Source organism: Callospermophilus lateralis, chromosome 7 (genome assembly GCF_048772815.1).
Source record: "Callospermophilus lateralis isolate mCalLat2 chromosome 7, mCalLat2.hap1, whole genome shotgun sequence".
Taxonomy (NCBI): domain Eukaryota; kingdom Metazoa; phylum Chordata; class Mammalia; order Rodentia; family Sciuridae; genus Callospermophilus; species Callospermophilus lateralis.
The window spans coordinates 140,417,110-140,440,420 of NC_135311.1; the positions used below are offsets into that span (position 1 = coordinate 140,417,110).

Here is a 23,311-nt window from a genome sequence, read left to right on the forward strand (position 1 = left end):
TTCCTACTTAACGCTTGACATATGATAAGATAGTTGGTCAAAACCTCTAAACACGATACTATTGGTTTTCGTTAATCAGGCTCAAAAGGCCTGGAAAAGAGGCCCCTGAGGACTTCACCAGGGAAAGCACCAGTGCGTCTCCCTGGGCCTCACCCCGACACTGCGCCCCCGGCCCCCCAGGACCAGAGCTGGAATGAACCAGGGGATCACAGGTCTTCTAAAAAGAGGAGCCCAGGACCTGCCACTTCAGGGTCTATGTGGGGGACAGATGGGGCCAGGTGGAAGCGGGGCCTCGGGCCTGGGTTAGCTGCTCTGAGGAGTGAGGCAGACAGAGTTTCCCGACGGCGTCTCGCTGGCCTGTCAGTCTCCTGCCCAGTGGAGGTTCCAGGGAGGGTTGTGCAGAAGATGTGGGTGCGACGCGGGGTGAGCAGCCCAGCCCCGGCTCAGCCCCTCGGGACACAGGGCTGCCCCTCTCCTCACTCCAGGGTTGGCTCTCACGGCCGCACTGAGTACCGCTGGGCCTCTGGTGAGAATGGCACCTGGTGCTGGTCACCTCTGGGTCCCTTAACACATGTGGGCTGTGCCTGGAGTAGCCACGGGGGAGGCCCAGGCTCCCAGGGAGGTGGTGAGGGGTACTGGGGCCGGGGCCAGTACCTGGTCCCTGCTGTAGTCCCTGCTGCCCCCACCTGCACCCAGGCTGTGGCCTGGTGGGGTGACTCATGAGGCTACATAGGCTGCGTAGAAAAGGGGCTCAGCAGAGGCCTTAGGGGGCATGGTTTGGATTCCCACTCCCATTTCAGCAGCTAGGAAGCCTCGTGATCCTACAGACCTGAATCCACCTCCCTCCACCAACGCCCCCAGGCAAAGCTCACCAGGCTGTGCTGTGTGGAAGGCTGTTTGCTCCTCCATAGGAGAAGCAGGATCTAGAAGCTAGGAAAGGCTGGGGCTGGGATTTGAGGCCAGATCCCCAGGCTGCAGACCCTGCACAGCCCGGTCCTACTCTCCCTGATTCCAGAAAGTGCATATATGTAGGAACACACATCTGCAGACACACACACACACACACACACACACACACACACACACACACACAGGGTCACACATGCACACAGTCACTCAGGCTCTTGGAGATCTCCCATTAACTTAAAAGTCACATCAAATAAGAGGCATCTTCACTAAAATATATGTATTCTACTTACAACTAGATTTTGATCCCCACTTAACAGAAGATACAAACCCTAGAGCTTCTAGAATAGAGAAGTCCATTCTGGATTGTTCTCCATGACCCATCAGGTCCACTAAAGAACCTTCACCCTTCCCAGGACCCAAGGTGGCTGGGACAAGAGCACAGGCTCTGTCACCCTGGACTCATCCCAAGGGGTCTCTGATCGGACAACACTGTTCTTGAACGTCCAAGTCCACCTGCCAGGCTCTGGTTGTGGGGAGGACTGCGCTGCACATCTCAGCTATTGGGAGGGACTCTCAAAATTTCCAAGTTGTTACCAATACCAGCTACAAGTCCAGATTATCGTCCTCCGGGACAGACTTTCTGGTTACTGAGAAGTGGACTTGACCCTGGCTCCTGTTTTAGAACATGTTCTCCAGGAAACCCCGGGACCAGAGCCCTTACTTGGCCTCTCTGGTCTGTGCAGATCTTGTGCCACAGACCCCTCCAGGCACTGAGGATCCTGGGTCTCACAGAGGAAGTGAGAAGAGCCAGACCTCAGAAGGGTGCCCCTGCCCCTGCCCCCAGTCTCTCCTAGGAGCAAGGAGGAGATTCAGGGAAGGGGAGGGAGGTCCTCTCCTGGATATTTGGGCCCTCTCCACTACAAGTCCCAGGCCTGGAGGCCCGGTGGGGCACTGAGTCCCCATGGAGGGAAACAAGGCAGCCTGGGTGCTGCCTGGCCACCCTGTGCCCACTGCACCCAGAGTCCCCACTAGAGGAAGCCAGCCCGAGTCTGGTTCGAGCCAGGGAGGGGAGAGTCCTCCCCCTGCAGGGTTCCCCTGAGAGCCCCCTTCCTCAGACTCAAGCTTGTCATGGTGGCCTGCTGCAAAGGCCCGGACTACCCAGCCTGTAAGCCCAGGAAAGCTCAGGAGGGTGCAGGGGGCCAATGCCTGGGGTCCCCTGGAGAAGCAGGTGGCACTGCTATTGTGTGACCTCCAGGAAGGAAACAAAGGCAGGAGGAAGGAGAGGGCTGACCGTGGGCCAGCTGCCTCTGCAGCCTTGAAGAGGAACCGTGGCGCTGAGTGGAGCCTGGCTTTACCTCTGACGGAGCCCAGCAAGTGCTTGAGCAGCCCTCCTGGCCTCAGTGCACACGCCCCGGACTGACCACAAGAGTTTTGCCGACTGTGAGGCTCATGCAGCGGGGAGGTAGGGAGGGGAGCCCCAACCTGCAGAGCCACCCGTCCCTCCTACCTATATTTCATCCCCGGCTGCTTCATGCTGCTGTCACCAGCGCTCGGCACACTCTGCACCGACAGCTGTCCCAGGCTCCGGGCCACCATGGCCACAGCACGGAATCTTCCATGGGTGCCCTGGCTGGGGCTGCCAGTCAGCGGCCGTCCCAGCCGCTCCTCGGGAACCCGGGCCTTGAGGCCGTGCTCGGAGCACACGAAGGACACCTGCATGTTGAGGCCACGCTCAGCTCCTGGCTGCCTGTCCCCTCCTGCTGGGCTCAGCTCCTGGCTGTCTGTCCCCTCCTGCTGGGCTCAGCTCCTGGCTGCCTGTCCCCTCCTGCTGGGCTCAGCTCCTGGCTGCCTGTCCCCTCCTGCTGGGCTCAGAAGGCATCTGTCCTTAGGAGTCCGCCTCTGCCTGGGACAGGAGTTTGTCCCAGAAGGCGAGGGAGCGTCGAGGTGTCCGTTCAGGAGCGAGGGTTTCTGAAGGCAGCGAGGGGTGGAGGCAATGCCCATGCAGGCTCCGGGAAGGGCATCCGATTTCCAGACGGTGCTAGAAAAGACCTCTCCCAAGAGCAGTGGAGACGGCGGTGGGAGGCGCCCTTTCCCTGGCCCTCTCAGGTCCTCCCCTCCCCGCCAGGTTCTCCTGGTCCTGCGGGGCTCTCCTGCCCTCCTGCCCGGGTGCCTGGAGGGGCTGGGCTGAGGAACTCTGGCTGGGGCGAGCAGTCGCCTGCCTCTGACAGGAGGAGGAAGCCTCCTCCCTGCGTCCTTGTCCTCGATGCCGACTGAGCCCTGAGTGGTGTCCACGGGGCTGAGCTGGGCCACCGTGACTGCCCACTGTGACTATGCAGGGGCAGAGGCTCAGGGGGTCTCGGGAGCAGCTGCTTCCCTGGCTTCCTGGCTCGCGGCCCTGGCTCTGCGCATGGGGCTGCTGAGGCTCTCACTGTGTCAACGAGGTGGCCAGCGAGAGGTGCAGGCAGCCGCTGGAGGTTCATTATTAATGACGCAGGATGCACAGCCGCCTGCCCTGCTGGTCCCCTGAGGCCAGCACTGGCTGACCCGCCAGCCGAGGCTGGGGCAGGAGATGCAGGTTCCGGTGGAGCCTCCTGATGGAGCACCCAGCTCCACGTGCTCCAGGCAGTCGCCTGGGGAGGGTGGCGGGTGTGCGTGTGTGTGTGTGTGTGCCCAGGCTGAGTGCAGGGAGAAGCCAAATCACCAGAACCATGAAAAACCTGATGTCTTGATGACAGTGACACAGATGGCCAAGGAAAGAAACTGGGGTCAAAGGAATAAAGGGACAGAGGAGTTCCAGCACTTGCCCGGCGCTTATCTTACTGCAGACACCAGAAAGTACTTCTAGAAAGAATAGGGATTAAGTGAGTGAGCCCCCCCGCCACGCTGCGCCCATCCTCAGCACCAGGAGGGGCTGGCCTTGCCCTCTGGTCCCGAGCAGCCCCTCTCGCCTGACAGGACGGGCCCTAGCCAAAGCTGCCCTTTTTTGCCCTCTTGCCTTGCCAGGTGCGGTTAAGAAAGAGCAGGGCAGTGCCCAGACAGGAGTCTGGTCTTGGGTGAGTGCTCACCAGCTAAAGCCAGCCGACCGACCCCCCATGCACTCCGCTGACCCACAACACCAAGGAACAGCCTCCGACCGCAAGTGTCAGCAACGGCCCAAGAGTGAGGTTGTCCTCTCCCCCACAGCTCCCCCATGGGTGGGCGCAGCCCTCGGGTCCTCCCCATGAGCAGGCAGCAGCCAGCCCAAGGGGTCCTGGATCTGGGAACAGGGGTCTGGGAGGGAGAAGCTTCCACCTTTGCCAAGGATGCCCTGGTAGGTCAGGGGTGATGCCTGTAGAGGCCAGCAGTGGCCTCTTGGGACAACCTGCAGGCCCAGCTCTGCCTTCCTCCTGCTGGTTGCCACAGGATCAGGCTGGCCTGGGCCCTGGGTTCTGGGTGGGCTAGAGCCCTTTCCAAGCCCTTTGGGTAGGGAGGGACAGGGTGCGGGGAGAAGGGCAGTGCTGACCCCAGGTGCAGCTGAGCCTCTTCTCTAGGCTGGACCCCAGGACCCAAAGACAGTGGGCCCTGGCCTTTTGGGTGCTCACAAGCCTGCCAAGGAGGCCACACTCGGAAAGGATCCTGCCTGGGCCCTTTCCGGGGCTCAGGCTGCCCTTCCTTTGGACTCTTAGTCCCTTGTGAACAGGGGCAGATCCCAGCTGATTATGCAAACCCTGAGCCCAAAGGGAACTTGTTCCAGCTGATATCATGGCTCTTTCAACATCTTCCCAGTCCCTTGTATAAAAAGAATCACAGGTACTCACTCCCAGGGCACCTGAGTGCCTGCCTGTGCCTCGTGCCCTTTGGAGGTCACCCTCCAGGGCTGGGCTGCTCACCGCCTGAGGAGGACATTAGGAGTGCAGAGTCCGGGAGCCTCCCAGGCCTCCCACAGCAGCAGCTCTGGCCCTGCAGGCTGGGGTTTTACCAAGAGCTCCGAGTGCTGCGGTGCTCGCTGGCCTGTGAGATGTGGACACCCCCACTTCACTCCCCTGCACAGATCCCAGAGCACTGGCAACCTGTGGGATATCTCTTGAGGGCCGGGGTCTCTCTGTCCTTGAGGGCTGCTTGGAATCAGCAAGCAGCCAAGTGTGGTCCTGGGAACCCACATTCCATCTGCCTCACCACACAAGCAGCAGTCCCTGCCCTGGGTCTGCCCCAGGGAGCTGAAAACATATGCCCACACAAAATCACAAACACAAACGTCCCATGACAGCATTGTTGACAATAGTCCCCATGTAGAAACAACCCCCATGCCCAACAACGGACAGATGGGTAAAAAAAAAAAAAAAAAAAAAAATGTGGTTTATCCAGTGGAATATTATTCAGCCATAAAAATGAAGTTCAAACACATGCTCCATCATGGAGGGACCTGGAAAACATGCTGGGCAAAAGAAGCCAGTTACAAATGACCCCCACGTACGACATCATGTGTACAAAGAACTGAGAATAGGTAGATCCATAGAGACGGAAAGTAGATGAATGGTTGCTGGGTGGAGGTGGGAGAATGGGGTTTCTTTTTTGGCGGAGGGGGTGATGAAAAAGTTCTGAAATTGTAATTTTTGCACAAGTTAGGTCACAGAAACCATTGGACTGTATGCCTTAAGTGAATTGTGTGGTGTGGGAAGGACATCTCAATAAAGCTGTGGCCCCCAAGTGACCCCAAAAGCCTCTGGGCTTTGTTCCTGACGTCCCCCGTGGCGGTGCCCTTCCTGCCTCTCTGCCTGTGAGCTCCAGTCTTCTCGGGCTCCAGCTCAAAAGTGTTTGGGGTGCAGCACAGGTAACTCCTCCCTTCTCCAAGAGCCACCGCCCCCCGTCTCCCCCAGGGCATCGGGATGTTGGGAGTAATGACCGGCGGTCAGTGTGGCATCTCCCCTGCCCAGCAGAGTCATGGGCCCAGAGCCTCTCGAGACATATGGGCCAATGACCCAAGGAAAGGCTCAGGGCTATTTTGGGCCACCCAGGGGCCATGAGCAGCTGTTGGACAATGGCCTCTCGTGGAGGAAACGGTTTACTAGTGCACGCTGTGGTTCTTGTGCGAGAATCTAGAGAAGGTGTCTCCGGGGCACTGGGCTCCTCTGAGCGGCCAGCGGCTTCCCTGTGCTGGAAACAGTCTCTGGAGGTCGTCCAGTGGTGACTTGGTGTACAAAAGACCAACCTGCCCTGCTTCCCACTCGCCCTCTCCCCACGTTTGCTATTTGCAAAATTCCCCCGTAGCAGATTCATCTAAGGAACCCACCCACAATCCTTTTTGGAATTGGGTGGGTGCGGGGAAAAGTGATTTCAAAATGATTCAGTATAGTTTCCACGTGCCTAATAGTAATATTGTAGTGTACTACGATCCCTGGAAATTGAAGGCAGGTTGATAGCTGTGTGTCAGTGGTGTCACTGGGAGTGGTTTCGTTTCCCAGGGACACTGGGTAACAACAGAGGTATTTTGGCATGCCACAGCTAGGTGGGGTTTGCTATGGAAAATAAGTGGCTGGGGATGTTGACCCCAACAGAACACTAGCCAGCCCAAGTGTCCACAGTGCTGACGCCGAGAAAGCCTGTACTAACCAGTCCTGGGTTGTCTCTCAATGACCACATCATTCTGGGCGGGAGGCACTTGGGACGTCCATGTGCAGGGGACAGGTGCTGGGAGGCCAGGGGCTACTTTCCAGACAAAAGCCAAAAGCCCAGAAAGCGGATCTTGGGCCTTTGAACCCTTCCCTGCTCAGGACAGAGGTGAAGGGAAGAGCCCTGGAGCAGGGGGGTGGGGAGATTTCCATTTCTTTGACTTTTCTCAGTTTTGAAGCCAAAGTCAAGGCAAACAAAGCAAGTAAGGAAGGGCTGTGGCCTCGTGTGTGCCCAGCCCCCAGGTCACAGCCCCACCAGGGCAGGATGAGCGGAGTACTTCACCATCCCTGGCCCTCAGCTCCTGGGGTGGGGCCTGCCTCTGGGCTCCGGCACAGAGCTCCCTGTCCAGGGCCCCGGTTCTACATCACTCAGGATGTTGGGGACAACTTCACCTGGAGGCGGGGTTCTCTCTCCCATGTGCAGGACCCCAGGTGCCAGCCTCTTGGTCACGCTGGCTTCCTGAGGTGTGTACCCGACAAGGAAGATTCTGGAAGGTCCAGATATTTTTACTTGAATGAGCAGGGTCCCCTCCCCAAACCTCCTCTGGGTTGGGGGTGGCAGGTGAAACACGGCGTGGTGGGACCTCAGGAAAGGTGTGTAAACACACTTGGAGCTGCCCAGGTGACGTGCTGGGAGCCACAGCCGGCCACGTCCACCTAATGGCGCCAGCTCTGTGGGGGTGACGCCCTGAACACGCAGCACATGGCTCCCAACAGTCTGAAGGTGGTAGCAGCACGCAGGCCACCGGTCTTTAGGCCTAAACTCCTGTGTGGCCCCCTCAGGGCGCCTTTGGCTCCAGTGGGTCCTGTGCGTCCTGGAAATTGAGCCCGACAAGGATTCCTGATGCAGAAGAGGATGTGCTGTGGGCTGTGGCCACCCGGGCTGGGGCCAGGTCCTCAGAGGCTCTTCAGGGCCTGCTGGGGCCCAGCGTGTAGAGGACCTCAGCAGTCACCATGCTCCGGCACACATCAGCACTGCCTGCTGATCCCCACTGCTACCAGCTGTCTGGGAAGCAGCCACAGCCCTGAACCCTTCTCAGACGAGTGGCTTCTCCACGGAGACCCTCCAGAGGCAGCAGTGGCAGCAACAGGGGCTCCAGCCTGACCCCAGGCAACAGGTTCAGACCACTGAGAACCCCGAGCAGGAGGCCAGGCGTGGGGGGACTGCCCCTCCAAGGTCAGCACCGTGCCGTGGGGCAGAAAACCGCTGAGCAGAGAAGGTGGCCCGCGTGGCATCCTCGACTTCCATTTGTCCAAAACAGGGTCAAGACGCACAATGTTCTTTGAAAGTCCCCAGGACCAGCAGGTGGAAAGTGAATGCTTGACCCTGAACCTGGGCTGGCCACAGTTAAACGCAACCCTACAAGGGCCCCCCCTTTCAGATGTGTCCAAGAGGGGAAGGGGTGGGTCCCAGGCACGTCCTGGTCCCCTTTAGGTTGGCTTGGGCAGAAGTTCCACGTGTGGACAGTTGGCTTGGGTCCAGGAGAGGCTGCCGGGCTCCTTCCGCCTCTTGTACCTGCTGACATCTCAGTGAAGCAGACAGCTCCAGCCGTGATCACCCTGAGGTGCGGCTGCCCCACATAAAAGCTCTGCTCTGTCCACGCCATGCTCCCAGACAGCATCCCTGGGTGCCCAGCTGCCTGCTCAGCCACTGGGGTCCAGGTCTCCACCTCAGGAAGGTCTGGAGAGATGGGAATGTCGGGGCTGAGCCAGGGCCTCCCCCAAGAGGCAGATGGCTCCCAGCGGAAGGGGCAGAGGCCTACCCTGCGGAGAGTGAAGCCTGTGAGGCTCAAGACCCGGAGTAGAGGTGGCAGGGACGGCTTCCAGAAGCCCGAGTCCAGCCATTCCTCCAGGGGGGAGCAGGGCTGTGTCCCAGAGGCTCTCCTGCCTCCCTGCACCGCTGAGTAAGGCCGTCCTGTTCCTGCTGAATGAAGCGCAGCCTGCACCCAAAGGTGACTTCCTGCTGGGAGGGAGGCAGATGCCGAGGAGCTGGGGGCCAACCCAGTGGAGCAGTTTCTCAGGACAGAGGACGGCAGGACGGGTGGCCTTCCCTGGGGAGGATGGACCAGTAGGTAAGAGCTGAAGTCCTGGGTGTCAGGTAGCTGACCAGGCCTCCCTGGGCCGTCCTGAGCCGAGCGTGCCTGAGGGCTCGCGCTCGGCCGTCTTCCCCAGGAAAGGGGAGTTGGCGGCACCAGGGAGCATGGGAAAGCTCTGGGCAGGGAGAGGGCTGGATCTGGAATGTGGGGTGTGTCCGGCACAGAGCTGGCCAGCCCTGCCAGGAGTGGAAGGCTGTAGAGGCTTGGTGTGGTAGGAAGGTGGGGAGACACAGGGAGCAGGGAGGCTGGAGGAACTGTGGTCAGATGGCGCCCCCTGGGGGACTTGTCCAGGGCCTGTTTTACGGCTGGGCTGGGTAGATGGTGCCGGTCACACTGGCAAGCTGCAGGTGGCACTTGGACAGGACCCTCCTGGTTGCGTATGAGTTCCCAGGAGACTGCTTTCCCTGTCCACCTCCTTCTGCTCCTCCTGCTCACCAGGAGCCCATGGTCCTGCTGGCTCCCAGCTAGGAGCAGTCCCCAAAGGGAAAAGGCAAATCAGCGGCCAGCAGGCTGATCCGCTTCCTCATTGGTGCTACTGACCAGGCAACGGTGTGGCGCCCTGATGGCACCTTTCTGTTCCTCTTCCACCCTCAGACGCACCCTTTGAGGTGTAACAAGGCCAACAGTGACCACCATGGTGCCAGCGTGGGGCTGGTGTCCAGTCCTCGATGTTCATGACCTGTGCTCTTAACAGAGTGCCCGGGATCCCGTGGCTGGGACAGGTGGGTCAGTTACAAGGCAATGACCCAACGTGCATGTCAGGCTCTTGGCACTTCCTCCACTTCTGTCTGACAGCCCTGCTGGGGAGGGCAGGGCAGGGCAGCTGGGGCTGGAGACCTCCAGGAACAGTCATCCCAGGTCTGGGATGGCCACTGAGGCTTGTCTGGTGGTCCCTGGCAGCAGAGGTGGCCCCGGCAGACACAGACCACACAGCCGCCAGGCTTGGTCCTGGGCAGGCCCTCCACTGAGGCCCCGAGCCTGCCAGCTGGCCCACTCCCGCCCGATCCTGTCTTGGTGGCCCCGCCGGGCTGGCCTCGTGGCGCCCTCCCCCGCCTCTTCCTTTGGCATCGGCTTCTTGTCCACAGGGCACGGACCTGCATCTTCCAGTGTGACTGTTCCCACCCATGAGACTCCAGGCTGGCTCAGGTTCCTGGGTTCAACCACTGGAGGGCAGGAAGGGAGGGGACGGGCTCGTTTCTCTCTCACAGGAGCCGGTCCTGGAGGCTTGAGTCAGGCCCCTACCTTACTGAGTTCTCAGGACAATTCCGAGAGGTGGTGACTCTGTTCCTCACTTTCCAGAGGAGGAAGCTGAGACATGGAGGGCCAGGTGACTTGTCTGAGGTCACACAGATAGCCGACGGGGAAGCCAGGCTCCTCCCTGGACAGTCAGTGATGTCTCCACAGGCTCAGGGTGTCCAGTTAGCCATTGGGACCTGTGGTTGGTTAAATGTGTCCCCGGAAGGCACACTTAGGTCCTAAGTCCTGCACTTGTGACTGTGATCTTATTTGGAAATAGGATCTTTGCAGGTGGAATCAGGTTAAGAGGAGATCATTCTAGATTACAGTGGGCCCTACAGCCAATGACTGGTGACCTTCTACAGAGGGGGACATTTGGCCACAGGAAAATGGAGGCAGGGATCAGAGTAACACATCTACAAGCCAGGGATGGCCAGGGACTGCTGGCAGCCACCAGAAGCCGGGAGACATCTGGATTTTAGACACCTAAGCTTCCGTGGTTTTAAAGCAGGTTGATATGGCGACCTTAGGAGAAGAAGACCAGACTGTCCTCAAGGTGGCTGCCCCCTTCTAGCCCTGGTCCCTCTTTCCCATGATGCCCTCCTTCCCACCTGGTCCCCAGCTCCCCCAGGAAGCCTTCCCTGGGGCTGGGACCTGTGGCTAAGGGGTCAACTTAGCTCCATTCCGTTAACTCAGCAAACAGCCGAGAACGTCTTGGGCAGTCTTCCTGGCTGGTGGTCAAGACTCCTGCCCTCCCAGGAAGTCAGGGGTTACTGCCCAGGGTCACCTGGGCTGCCGAGAGAGGCTCCAACCCCGCTTCCCGTCCTGCCTGCCCACCACAGTAAGCAGCAGGACCCAGACGCCGCGGCAGGGCTTTTGTGGGGATGGATTAGGCCATGGCCACGCGGCTCAGAGAGGCTTGGAACGTCCTGGGAACGGACAAAGGCTCGGCTCTCAGGGGGGCACAGATGGGCCAGAACAGGCCAGCCCAGGGCAGGGCGAGAAGGACAGCGGCAGGGAGGACGGCGAGGGCCCGACAGGAGCTAGTTCAGAAAGGGTGCTCAGGTGTGGGCTGTGGGCAGGAGGCAGCCGTGGGGACAGTCACTTCAGAGCATCAAGGCCGTTTTCTTAAATGACAAGAGTTGAGGACGGTCTTAAGTAAATGGGAAGCTGATAAGAAAGCTCCTGGCTTCAGCTGCCGGCTCAGTTCAGCCAACACAGCACCCAGGCTGGGAGCTGCCTCTGGGCTGCGCTGAGCAGCGCTTGTCTTCAGATGCCACCATTATTTTGGCAGCACTGGGAACTGAACTTGGGGGCTTGTGCATGCCAGGCAAGTCCTCTACTATTGAGCTGCACCCCAGATTTTTGAGATGTCACCTTTTTTTGGGGGGGGTAGGGGGTACAGGGATGGAACTCAGGGGCACTCGACCACTGAGCCACATCCCCAGCCCTATTTTGTATTTTATTTAGAGACAGTGTCTCACTGAGCTGCTTAGGGCCTCGCTGTTGCTGAGGCTGGCTTTGCAGTCACAATCCTCCGCCTCAGGCCCCGGTGCTGCTGGGATTACAGGCATGTGCCACGGCGCTTGGTGAGATGTTACCTTTTTTATATTAATATTTAAGACCAAGTTTGACCGAATCCTTGTCCACTCACCAATTGGGAAGACTTCACCCCAGAACAGCATTCAGCTTTAGGATCTTTAAAAACTGATGGCACGGGTCAGTCACCCAGTGTAGCGGCAGCAAAATGGAATTCACCAGACAGAGCAGGGGCCCCAGGAGTGGGACAGCCCTCGACACCAATGACTGAAGGTGTGAGTTGCTTTCTAGACTCCTCGGCTCCTTAGGAGGTGCGTTTCCTTGGGCATTTTGGCCCTGCAATTGGTCCAGCAATGCTATGGACTCAGATGTCACATGGACATTTTCCTTGGGACATGGGACAGAAAGATAGGTTTCTCCACCCTGTGTTGGCTTCCTGGGTCTCCAGAGCAAAGCACACAAAACAGGTGGTGGTAGTTCTATCCAATCACATCGGCCAAGACCTGTGGTCAGGTCCTTCCTGCTCAGCTCCTGGAGCTCTCTGTCTTGGTCTCTCTGGCCCAGCGCCTGGGCGCCTTCCCATCTCCGCCAATGTGCCCAGAAGGTTCTCCCCACATCGCCTGCCACATCCTCCGATGGAGCCTCTCTCAGATGACTCATGTCACTTCCTCACATCAGTCTCCCTGCCACCAGGGCCTGCGTGTTATCTGTACTGCAGCCTTGGGACGGCTAGTGCCCGAGGGTGGGGACCTGGTTGGTCTTGCTCACGCAGTTCCTCCAGGCTCTAGCCCACTGCCTGGTCCCAAAGAGCTTCTCGATACACATTTGCTGAGCACGTGAAAGTATCAGTGAGCATCCAGGACAGAACAGCACAAGGCCCAGCCGTCCTCTGGAGGAATCCGTCAGAATTAGGAGCTCAGAGGTGGCCAAGCCAGTGTCCATCTGTGCTCTCCTTACAGCCGCCATCTAAGGACTCTCAGAAGAAGTGCTTTGTTTCTTTAAACTTACCACCACATGTTCAGACAATGGGCCGAAGGACCAAACCCACTGCCCAAAGGGGCACAGGATAAAAGTCCAGGCCTCAGTTTACTCTCCAAAAAGCAGCCAGAAAAGCCCTGGGGCTTCTGTTCTATGGGAGCCAAAGCTTTAGGGCTGATGGATAAATTTCAGGACCCCAGTTCAGAACTTCAGATAAATAATGAGCAACTTTCCTGAATAAACGTGTTCTCAATATTGCACGGGGCATATTTATACTAAAAAAATGACATTTACCTGAAATTCCAGTTTACTGGTCATTCTGTATTTCATTTGCTACATCTGGCAACCCTGCCAGGCCTGGGAGGGGAGGGCCCTTTATATCCAGATGATAAGGGCTCACTCCTTGAGGCACAGCAAGCAGAGCTGCATATGGGTGACCGACAAGGATTGATAAACCAAAAACCAGGCAGCTCGCAGGTTCTTTGGCCAGGAGTCATTGGCTGGAGAGCTGTCCCAGGTGCTGAATTCAAGGATGAATGAATTCAACAGAATGTCTTTTTGCGGTTCCAAGGAAATTTATACCTGTCATTTATGCCTGTCAATCATACAGGTAGGATATTTAATTCACAGTCTTTCCTATTATGGCTACAGTTTGATGCAACCAATTCAGAGATCACCTGCTAGAAAAACCACTTCCCATAGGTACAGCCCTGATTAAGGACATAAAGGAAAAGAACACTTTGTCTCCAGAATCCAACCCAGGTCTCTGTTGCCAGAACGGATTTGCCGTTAGAGATGGTGAATCGATGTGTTTTCACTAACTCATGTTTAGTCAATGCCCAATGACGAGTTCGTCCCGACGGAGTTGCAAAAGACACCTGAAACCGCGCACCTTCTGCAAAGCCCACCCTCCAAAACGACACTCTGTTCCCCGGAGAACACACCAAGATCTTAACGGTGCTCATCTTCGAATAGCTAGGACTATGGCAGGCTTTCGGTTTCTTCTTCGAATTACTCATCAGTTCAGATGAGTAATTACTCCCAAACCTACCCATTTTCTAATCTTTCTCTAAAGTCTTTTGGGGATGATTCATTCTGTGAAATAAAATGGTTTGTTGGGTTTTTTCCATGTGGTTGAAATGCGAAAACAGGATATATTTACCCCACTACACAATAAAAACGTTGTTAGCATTTCCTGGGCTGCGCCCCTTGCTCCTGCAGTGCTGGCCCACAGGCCTCCTCTGATGTCCCCAGGATTCCCTGCCCTTGGCCCCTGCCCGGCCCTTACCGATACTTCATGCCTGTGCGCTGGGCGGTGCAGCCGTCCAGGGACAGGCCGTGCATGCGGAGGAAGCTCTCCATGTTCCTGGCCTGGGCAGCCGCCCGCACCTCCCGCAGCCGCTGCAGCTCCAGTGTGTCTGTCTGGCGGATGGGGTGCAGGGCCCAGTCCGAGTGGTACCTGCTGCTCACGCTCCGCAGACTCTCGCTGTATGTCATGGACAACATGGTGCCGCCTGGCCCAGGAGCTGCCACTGTCCAGACGGGAAATGCCGAGTGGGGAGGGTTAGAGGTTGTGCCGATGCCCCTGGTGCCCCAGGCTGGCTGGCCTGCCGCAGGGGAGGAGACAGCCTCAGTGAGACAGGCTCCAACCAGAGCGGCTGCCATGAGGCCTTGGCGCCTGGGGATGGGGTTGGGACCCCGGATGAAAACACCCTTTGGCAAGGAGTCTCTGTCTTCAAGTTGGTACTTTCCAGGAGCTGAGCTGCCCCCTCTGTCCCTGCATCCACGAGACAAGCACAGGCCAAGCTGCATTCCAGGTGGGAGTGTGGCACTCCAAATGTCCCTGTGGAAACTGAGGTGCAGGAGCATGCAGAGCCTGAGCCTCCAGTACTGAGGACCAGTGTCCCCACCCGACGGTCACTGGGTGCTGCATCACGGTGCCTTCCTGGCTCCTGGGGCAAAACCAGGCAGAGGCTGTCCCTGGAGAAGCAGCACAGGGCACACCTGCCAGTTGGGACCACAACTCCACATGCCAGGGGCCCACCCAGGGAGGCTCTGTCTGTTTACGGGACATCCATCCCGTAAACAGATGGATTGCCATCCACACAGCACATTCTTGCCTGTCAAAAGCACTGTTGCCAGCAAAGCTCTTTGGGCTTCATGCTCCCTGACATTAAGGATGTCACCATTCACAGTTTTGCAATAGAAAGAGGAAGGAGGTGGGTGACCTGGAGACACAGGTTGGGGTAGGAGGAGTTCAAAGCTTACACGTTCAGGACCATTGCTAGATCCTCTTCCTGAAGATGAATGTACACCCTCAGAAAAAAAACACAGGCAGCATGAGTGTCCATCAATAGGGGACGGATGGCTACACGATTGGCAGCCCGTCCATAGAGTAAAAGTTTGTCCAGCCATCAAGACTGAGGTGTCCTCACATGTCTGACATGTGCACAGGGGCCTGGCACAGTCACCAGAAGGTACCCACAGGAAGACCCTGTGTCAGGGAACTAGCACTGTCCCATCTTCTGCTCCTGGAGAGGACAAGTGTGATGACCCTTGGGAAGGAGCTGGGAGGGCTGTCCTAGGAGCGGAGGCAGCTGCAGAGGTGCTGGTGTGGTCCTTGGGGGCAGGTGAAGTTGCCCTGGGCTGGCCTCTCCCTTGGGTGAGCTCAAGGGGTCAGCCTGCTCAGTTTCTCCAGGTGCCGGAGGAAAGGGCAGGAGTCTGAGATGAGTTTTGAGTGGTGGGTCCTTCCAGGAGGGGTGGCCAGCCTGCCTGACCTCTAACCACTTGGCCCGACCTGAGTATGCACACAGGGAAGGGCCACTTCCAGGAGCCCTGCAGCTGCCCCTCTCACAGAGGTTTCCCTGCAAGAATCTGTCTGTGTCTCACTCACTTGTGGGCACTGCCATGACTGCTCTTCTCCCCCGCCATGGTCCTGGCTCAGAACAGGTGGCCAGAAATGCTTATTGAATGTGCAGCTGAGCAGGGAAGGGGCTTGGAGAGGAGCTGGAGAGAAGGATGGGCAAGGGGTTGGGGGGCCCTGCAGGGAGTGAGGGGAGCAGCATCTAAGCAGGTCTCGGACCCCACTGCCCAGGATGGGTCTGGGTGGTGCCTCCCCCAGGGTGGGCTGCTGTACAGCTGCTCATGGGCAGCCCCTTGCCTGGCTGGGCCCCCTATGTGCCCTGCATCTCCAGCAGACCCTTGGCATACCTGACCCTGTCACACCCCGCACTGTCGGGAGCTGCTGCACAGACTCCTGCCTGTTTCATTCCCACCCCTGAAGGTCAGGTCTGGAGGCAGGGACTCTTCTGTTCTGCTTTTACTGCTGCCCCCAGCAGTGTCCTGTCCCTAGCATGCCCTGTCCCCAGCAGTGCCCTTAGTGAGCATGTAGGAACTCCGGGCTCTGAAAGGCCAACCTGGCCTCCATTTGGGCTCTAGCTGTGGCCCTGTGCTGACCTCTCAGGTAGGGGCGTGTTTCCTATGTCGGGACTTGTGCTTGCGGTTGGTATCCTTGGGGGAGGGGCCTGCAGACCTGATGCTAAAGCAGGCAGAGCTGCCTCTGGCATGAAACCCCTTCCAGAAGAATCAGTCTGGAGGCAGGCAGGGGGCCCAGCCTCAGGGAGAGGTTGATCCCAGGAAGTGGGGCTTGGAAACCCTCAGGCAGCAGCACGGGCCCCTCTTCCTGCCTGTGCCAGCTTCTCCCTCCCTATGGCACATGCGGGGTGGCATCAGGCAGCTGCTTCTGAGGTGGCCTTGTGGCTCACTGCCAGCCCTGTGGGGGCAAATGGAGGCCACTCGTCACCTCCCTGAGTCCGCGTTCGGAGAGAAGGCCAGACGGGCAGGCTGCAGGGACCAACCCTTCCCGAAAAGCAGGGCCATCTCAGACGCACACTTTCCCAGCCAAGCCCAGCCAAACCCCGATCAATAGCCATTAGCTTTCAAGACATTAACCACAAAAAGCAACCCGGGTCTGGCTGGGTCCTGGAAGTAGGCCCAGGCTTACTTGACAGCGTGGCTGGGCTACCAGGTCCAGGACCGGGGCCGCCTCGGCTGTCACTCACTCTGCCACCCATGTCTGACATGGGAGGAGCACAGGCCTCTTCAGTCTGCCTCGGGCTGTGTGAGGAGAGGCTGGACAGCTGGGCAGGAGCTGGGGCGCAGCAGGGCACACCTGATGGGGAGGGGCCCCCACCTCTGGTGACAACAGGCAGCAGGGGAGATGAGCTACGATTCAGCTGGCAGGTGGGTGGGTCTCTCTGAGAGGGGGCAGGTCACCAGAGGCTGCAATGAGTCTCAAGACCCGGGCAGACACCAGCCGTGGCTGGGAAGTGTCCAGAAGCTAATGAGGCCCCTGTCACAGGCATGTGTGTCCCTGGGCAGATGGTGCAGGGGACTGTGGAGTGGGTAGGAAGGGAGAGAGGGCAGGAGGCAATGAGCCTCAGCCACGGCCTTGGACAGCCACGCGGCCAGGTCCTGCGGGGACCCCTCTGTGGGGCCATGGACTCCTTGCTCGTGGTCATCCCTTGTAGCAAGTCTCCCTGCCCTGGGAGCAGGCCTGTGGGTGCAGGCCCTGCGACATGGGGAAGCCTGGAGCCTCCTGCCACAAATGTGGTGCAGGGACTTGTGGGCAGAGAAGTGGGTGGGCACGGGGGCCCCTGGTGTGAGGTGGGGGGCAAGAGAGCAGAGGCCTGTGCCCATGAGGTGGTCCATGCAGGGAGGGGCCCTTGAGGAGCTCTGGGGAGCAGCTGGGGGGGTCTTCCTGGGGAAGGAAGGACACTGTGTGCAGATGGCATGGCAGGGCTGGTGGTCACCACGCTGCCTGGGACTGCGTGTGGAGGGCAGAGTTCATCTCCTGGACCCTCCTGCTGGGGCTCTTCTCTGGGCTTTTTCCGGAGGTGATTCTAGCAGAGTAGGGTCCCTGTATAAAGGGCCCAGGTGAGACGTTGCCAGGGAGGACAGAGGGGCTTCAACCTCAGGTCCCCCACCTCCTGAGATCAAATGTTCCTTGACCCTGGACCTCCGATCCACAGCACCCCAGCTGCTTTCCAGGGTTAGGTTCTCCAAGCTCTGAGGCTACCCCTTACCCTGCTGTCCGGAAAATTAGCCCCCTCCTCAATAGCCACTGCTAATCACAAGTTCTTTCCTGCCTTCTGCAAATCTATTCTTGTCAGCTGGGGGGCTCCAGGGAATTCACGCAAATCAACACCGTGACATGGAAAAATGAAACGGCGCTGTTAACCTCGTTAAGCCACCAGAGTCGCTGCCTCCCGCCAAGCCTCCTTCCACCTGGAGTCTGAACTGGGGTCTGTTCACGGACAGCCACCGCAGCAAGACGTGAGGCGGAGGAGGAGGCCTGGGTGTCCCAGTGCAATGATGACATCTGTCTGGAAACCAGAGGCACTGCCACAGGTCTGGAGAGTGGGGACGGAGGGAAGCGGCAGCATTCGCGGCTCGGCTCGGCAGCGCACGCACGGCACCACATCAGCACAGAAGCAAAATCATTTTCGCTCAAGAACCATCAGCAAACAGAGGCCCAGACAAGCAGCCCCAGGTCCCTCAGGCACGGGCTCCCTAAACAGACTCTTCAGACGGCCCCAAACCTCCCGGCAGCGTTCACAGCCAAGTGCAAAAATGCTGACTGGTCTGTGGTGAGCCCAGCGAGGCAGGAGCTCCCACCGTGCCTCTGGTGGATGGGAAGGCCAGGTGGCGCTGGGCAGGGCGGGCAAAGCAGGCTCAAGCGCGGGAACACCCGGGCGGCGGGCGCTGCCAGGAGGGAGCCTGGCCACCCTCCTCCATCCAGCGCTGGTCATCTGGGTTTACCCGGAGCCATCCCTTCCTTGAGATTCTCTGCTCTGAGAAAATATCGAGGGTCTATATCGAGGGTCTAATTGCAGATCAGCCCAAAGCTTCCTGAAATACCACCCCTGTTATCCCAGTTCCTGCCCCGGGCGGCATCCCCCAAAGCAGGTGGCCGCAGGTTCGTTCCTGGGGCTGAAGGGCCGACTCACCTGCCTCCTTGGGCGGCTGCTTGTTAAAAGGGCCACAGGCTAGTTATTAGGGATCTAAGGATCTGGTGCAGCGTTTTCATTAGGGAGTGTCACTGCGAACGTCAGAAGCAAGCGGTGAATGAGGCAGTCCCACGGGGCGGCTGGAGGCAGCGAGTGCATTAGTTCTATTAGGGCATTTTCGTCTCCGTGGAAGCAGCTGAATTATTCACGATCGCTGCTTCCCCTGAAAGCTCGGGAAGTGAGTTTCCGCGATGCAGCCTGGCACAGCCGGCTCCTGGTAGATGGGGTCGGGGTGCAACCCAACGTGGGGGTCCGACCCTCGGACCCTTCCCTTGGCCCCTCGCTGCCTCCACCACTGGTGTGTCAGAGGCAAGGGCTCTCGGAGCCCCTGGGGGTGGGGGGTCAGGCTGTGTTACTTGTTATTTCAGCGCGATGCAGCTCACTACCGAACTCAAAAAGTGTGCTTGCAGCAGGGGAGCTAGGTCCCCGTGGCATGTGACCACCACCCACAGCAAAGGGCTGGGTGGCAAGGCCTCCCCTCAGCACCCGAGGAAGCCCCTGGCAGGCTGAGCCACACGTGATGTGTCCGACGCTGCCAGCGCTCTCAGCGGCCAGGCCCCGGAGGTCGGGCATTTGGATACCCCACTGCCATGGCCTCCAGGCAGGCAGGGCAGCCCTTCTTGAGAGCATACATCCTGGCCTGGGCCCAGGGTGTGACCCCTGGGGCACTAATAGTCACCCTCCTGGGGACTCTGCAGCTCTGTGACCTTCTGGACAGTGCTGGAGTTCTGGGCTAGAGTTCTGGGGTAGACTGGGTCATGGTCCCCACTCCTTGGCCCCCCAGTATCCGTGTCCTTTGCCATGTGACTCCTAGTTCCTCCCACAGGTGGGGGAAGATATTTTCCTGCCCTTTGACTCTGGGAGGGGTGAGGGTCACGAGTCTTGCTAGGAGCAGAACTGCCCGTGCTCTGTTCCTCGTCTCCGAGAGGCAGGGCACACTCTGTTTCTCCTCTGGCTCCCCCGCCATGGGGTACTGGGCCAGGCCAGGCCTGGTTAAGAAGGACAAGAGGAGAGGACGCTGGGTCCACCTGCACCTTGGAGACAAACCCAGTCCAGCCTAGCCTAGAGCAGCTGACTGTAGTCCACCCACAGGTAGACCAGCAACAGGGTTGGGCACGGTAACACGCTCTGTGATCCCAACTCAGGAGCCAAGGCAGGAGGATTGCTTGTTTGAGATCACCCTGGACCATTTAGTGAGATCCTGTCTCAAAACTAAAACAAACAAACCATCAAAAAATAACAAGGGCTGGGGCATGTAATTCAGTAGTAGAGCATCCTGGGTTTCATCCCAATACTGAAAATAAATAAAATTAAAAATTAAAAAGTCTAATTGGGGGTCTGGGGATGTGGCTCAAGTGGTACGCGCGCACCTGCCATGCGTGCGGCCCGGGTTCGATCCTCAGCGCCACATACAAACAGAGATGTTGTGTCCGCCGAAAACTAAAAAATAAAATATTAAAATTCTCTCTCTCTCTCTCTCCCTCTCTCACTCTCTCTTAAAAAAAAAAAAAAGTCTAATTGGACAGATATACAAGCAAGAAAGAAATGAAAACTGCCAGGTACTGTTTTGGGGACGTTTGTTATGGAACAGTCTGTGAGTGCTGACTGATACAGGGTCTTACTCCCTTACCAGTCTGGGAGCTACTCAAGGGTGGGCACTTGCCTTGAACACCTTTGCTCATCAGAGGGCCAGTCTTAAGTAACTCCAGTAGCTCCCCGATAGCCATGCTTAGTGCCGTGTAAGGGGTGCCCTACTTGGAGTGGCATCTAGCCTGTTAAATAAAGACCCCTCCCCTTCGAGGTCATCATCGGAGGCCGCACCTGAGGGTGCACGTGAAGGACAGCATCAGAGACCCAAAGAACAGGGTGGCCAGGACCTGTGGGCATGGAATGTGGACTGAGAGGCTGTGAGGAGGTCTTCAGAGCTTTCCCTCAGGGAAGGCAGGCCTCCAGAGGACGAGGGTGCTCCCGGGGCTGGATGACGGGACACGTCCTGTGACCCTTGTTCTGAGGACCAGTTAGTGGTGCACAAGATTCTGTTATTCGCACAGTCTCTGTGCTCTGTGGTCCCATCAAGGAGAGCTCTCTGGGCTGGCCAGTGTGCAGCTGGGATTTTTCCGCCCGTTGTTGTGTCTCCTGCCGCTTCTGGGTTGAGAGTGCTCCCTGAGGGTGCAGGTCAGGTGTGAATGTGGCTTCATTGGTCGAATCTTTCTGGGACCAACCCCATACATTCATTAAGGTATTACGCAAGACAGATGTAAATGACGATATAAGCACTTATCAAAAAAAAAAAAAAAAAGCATTTACAAGCCCCAATTCAGGCAAAAAATCTTATTTAACCAAAATTTCAGTAGATTCAAAGAGTCAGCCATCTCTTTGGAGCTCCCGGTAAGGAATGAGACCTCACAGGAGCACTGGGTGCCCAGGTCCACGGTCATGTTCAGAGGCGCTGAGACCACTGGGGTAGAGAGGAAAGTCGTATGGAAACCCAGCACAGACCCTGGCACCCACAGCCCCAGATTCTGTGCACCAAGACACACTCCTCAGCTCCACGTCTGGTGGGTGTGCACAGCACTTGGAGCTGGTTTTGGACAGAGAGACTTCCCAGGTCTGCAACACAGGGAAGCGGCAACACAGGGAACTGTCACCAAGACCCCATCCCTCCATGGTGCTGAGGCTGGCAGACCCCGCTGACCCCCGGCTTCAGCACAACTCCGAGATCTTGCTTCCTAAACTTGGAAACCCTCCAGGAAGTAGTATGAATCTTTTTGGTGTGTGCCCGGCTTACTGGTGAGGGAGGCAGACCAGAGGGAGGGACAGACAGGACCCTGCTGGGCCACATGCCTGGACCTCTTGATGCCACATCCCTCTGGGCACAATTTCTTGTCAGGCAAACATCTGTTTTCTAATTTGCCAATGGGGAAGCACAACAGGAGAATGACACTGTCCATCCTGACATGATCCAAGCCACATTGGTACCGCACACCCCAAGAAGGCATCCATCTCAATGGACCCAAGAGCTCTGTGGGTGTCAGCCCAGATCCTCAGGCAGAAGGGAGAATGCATGGGCATGCGCTCTCCAGGGAGCCTGTGGCCTGGTGACAGAAGCGCAAGACCATGATTGTGGCAAGGTGGCCATCTGCTGCTGGTGAGTGCAGGGCTAACAGGAGGGCTGCTGAGAGCGACGCAGCCCAGAAGACCATTTGGTCAAACCAACAGCCAACCTCTAGGAGACTCACACGCACAACTAAGGCTACCGCACATTTTGTGTCAGGCATTACACTGAGAGAGGCAGAGCCCTGGTGTCACCTGTGTGTGGGCACAGTCCTCCCACCCACTCCCCGCCCTATCAGGTCTGTATTCAAGAGAAAACGAAGAACTCATTACCTGTAAAACTGGAGCTGTCTTTTGGGGCTCCCATACCTAGTACTTCGGACGGCAATGGAGAAAAGAGAAAAAAAAGAGAGAGGAGAGAAGATAGTCCAGAGTTGGCATCAACCACAGACAAGTGCCAACACAGAACGCATCACCAATACCCGCAGGCCTGGCCCGCCCCCTCCGCCTGCTCCGGATGCGCCTGGGTACCAAATGCTCTGCAGCAGCGCCACCCAGTGGCCACAGAGGCAGGGCCTGAGCCCCATCTGTCTGGACATGCAAGGGGTCCTGCACCTGCCCTTATTTCCCATGGTAAGTCTCTGGGAGAGGGTCTGTCTGGATTTCAGTGTGCTTTAAAAGAATACTAGAAACTCTCCAGTCAAGAGGTCAGCCTGCTGCCTCTGGCTACTGAGTCCTTTCAGGACAGGCATCACTTGCCCTGGGCTCCCGTGGACCCGCACGGCCTCAGACCCTAACAGCTGTCTAGGAAGGTCTGACGGCCCAGTGCCCACAGGGCCACTGCCACTGGGGCTCCCTGCCCCCACCCAAGTCGGCAGCTCTCGCCCAGCGCCCCCTGCTGTTCAGGGCTGCCTGTTGCGCAGATCACACCCGGGCCGGTTTGGGAGTGGCCTCCGTGGAGGAGGCCAAGTTGCCCTGGGAGCATCTGGCTGCCCACAGTCTCTCCAGGGTTGGTAAACAGGCGAGCGTGGCTCCACAAAGGCTTGTGAGGTTGTGAGCGCAGGGGGACATGTGGGACCACGGAGGACGCATGAGCCGTGACTTGTGAGAAACGGAAGCCGGGAAGGGCCTCGGCTCACCGCCAGGCCTCTGTTATCCTCCAGGGGAGCACTTTGGAAGTTGGGGACCAGAAAGGAATCTGTCCCGGCTCGGCGCCACCTGCAAAACCTTTGCTTTTTCTTTTCCATTTTGGTTTTCAAGAGCCTGCCTTCTTTCCTTGGAGAATGAGCAGCGCGTGTGCCTCTCAGTCCTGTGGGCCTTGCTCAGTCCTCCCCCCCCACCCCAGGGAAGGTCTTGGTCTCGGGGACCCCTGCAGGGAGGGGTAGGGTGGGAGTCACCTGTAGACCATCCCGGGGGAGCCCGTCTGCCGCAAGGAGTGCCGAGCCGGGGAGACCGTGGTCGATTCTGGATACATGGAGCCTGCCTCAGTGGTCCAGACCTGCTTGCTTTTTCACGGAGGGAAAGTTCTGGAAGAAAAGCAGAGTGGGGAGGGGTGGTTACAAAAGATCAGCCACATTTGGCCAGGAGCTCCTATGATCCCAGAGGCCCACAGGCTGTCTGTGCTCGCGGTGCATTTGTGTGGGCTGAGGACAAGGGGCCAGGACTCTGAGAGTCCACTCCACCATTCCCCCTGACCTGTCACAGGGCCCCGGCTTCTCTGAGATGACAAGTTCTGCCACCCTGCAGGAACTGGAGGGTCTGTGCTTCTCAGCCAGTCTCCTCT

General features: G+C 58.1%; 1 protein-coding gene across 4 annotated transcripts in view; it reads right to left on the reverse strand.

Moving 5' to 3' along the window:
• The window catches only part of Kcnab2 (potassium voltage-gated channel subfamily A regulatory beta subunit 2), an 84,991-nt gene that overhangs the window by 25,794 nt on the left and 35,886 nt on the right, over positions 1-23,311 (reverse strand). For 2 of the 4 annotated variants that reach the window (XM_076863417.2, XM_076863416.2), the window contains exon 2: positions 22,926-23,054. In XM_076863417.2, coding sequence (XP_076719532.1) covers positions 22,926-23,002 — 77 coding nt within the window. In that variant the 5' untranslated portion in view covers positions 23,003-23,054. Of the gene's footprint in view, positions 1-21,861; positions 21,904-22,925; positions 23,055-23,311 lie in introns of those variants that run through there. The other 2 variants (XM_076863420.2, XM_076863419.2) reach the window with 2 other exon arrangements.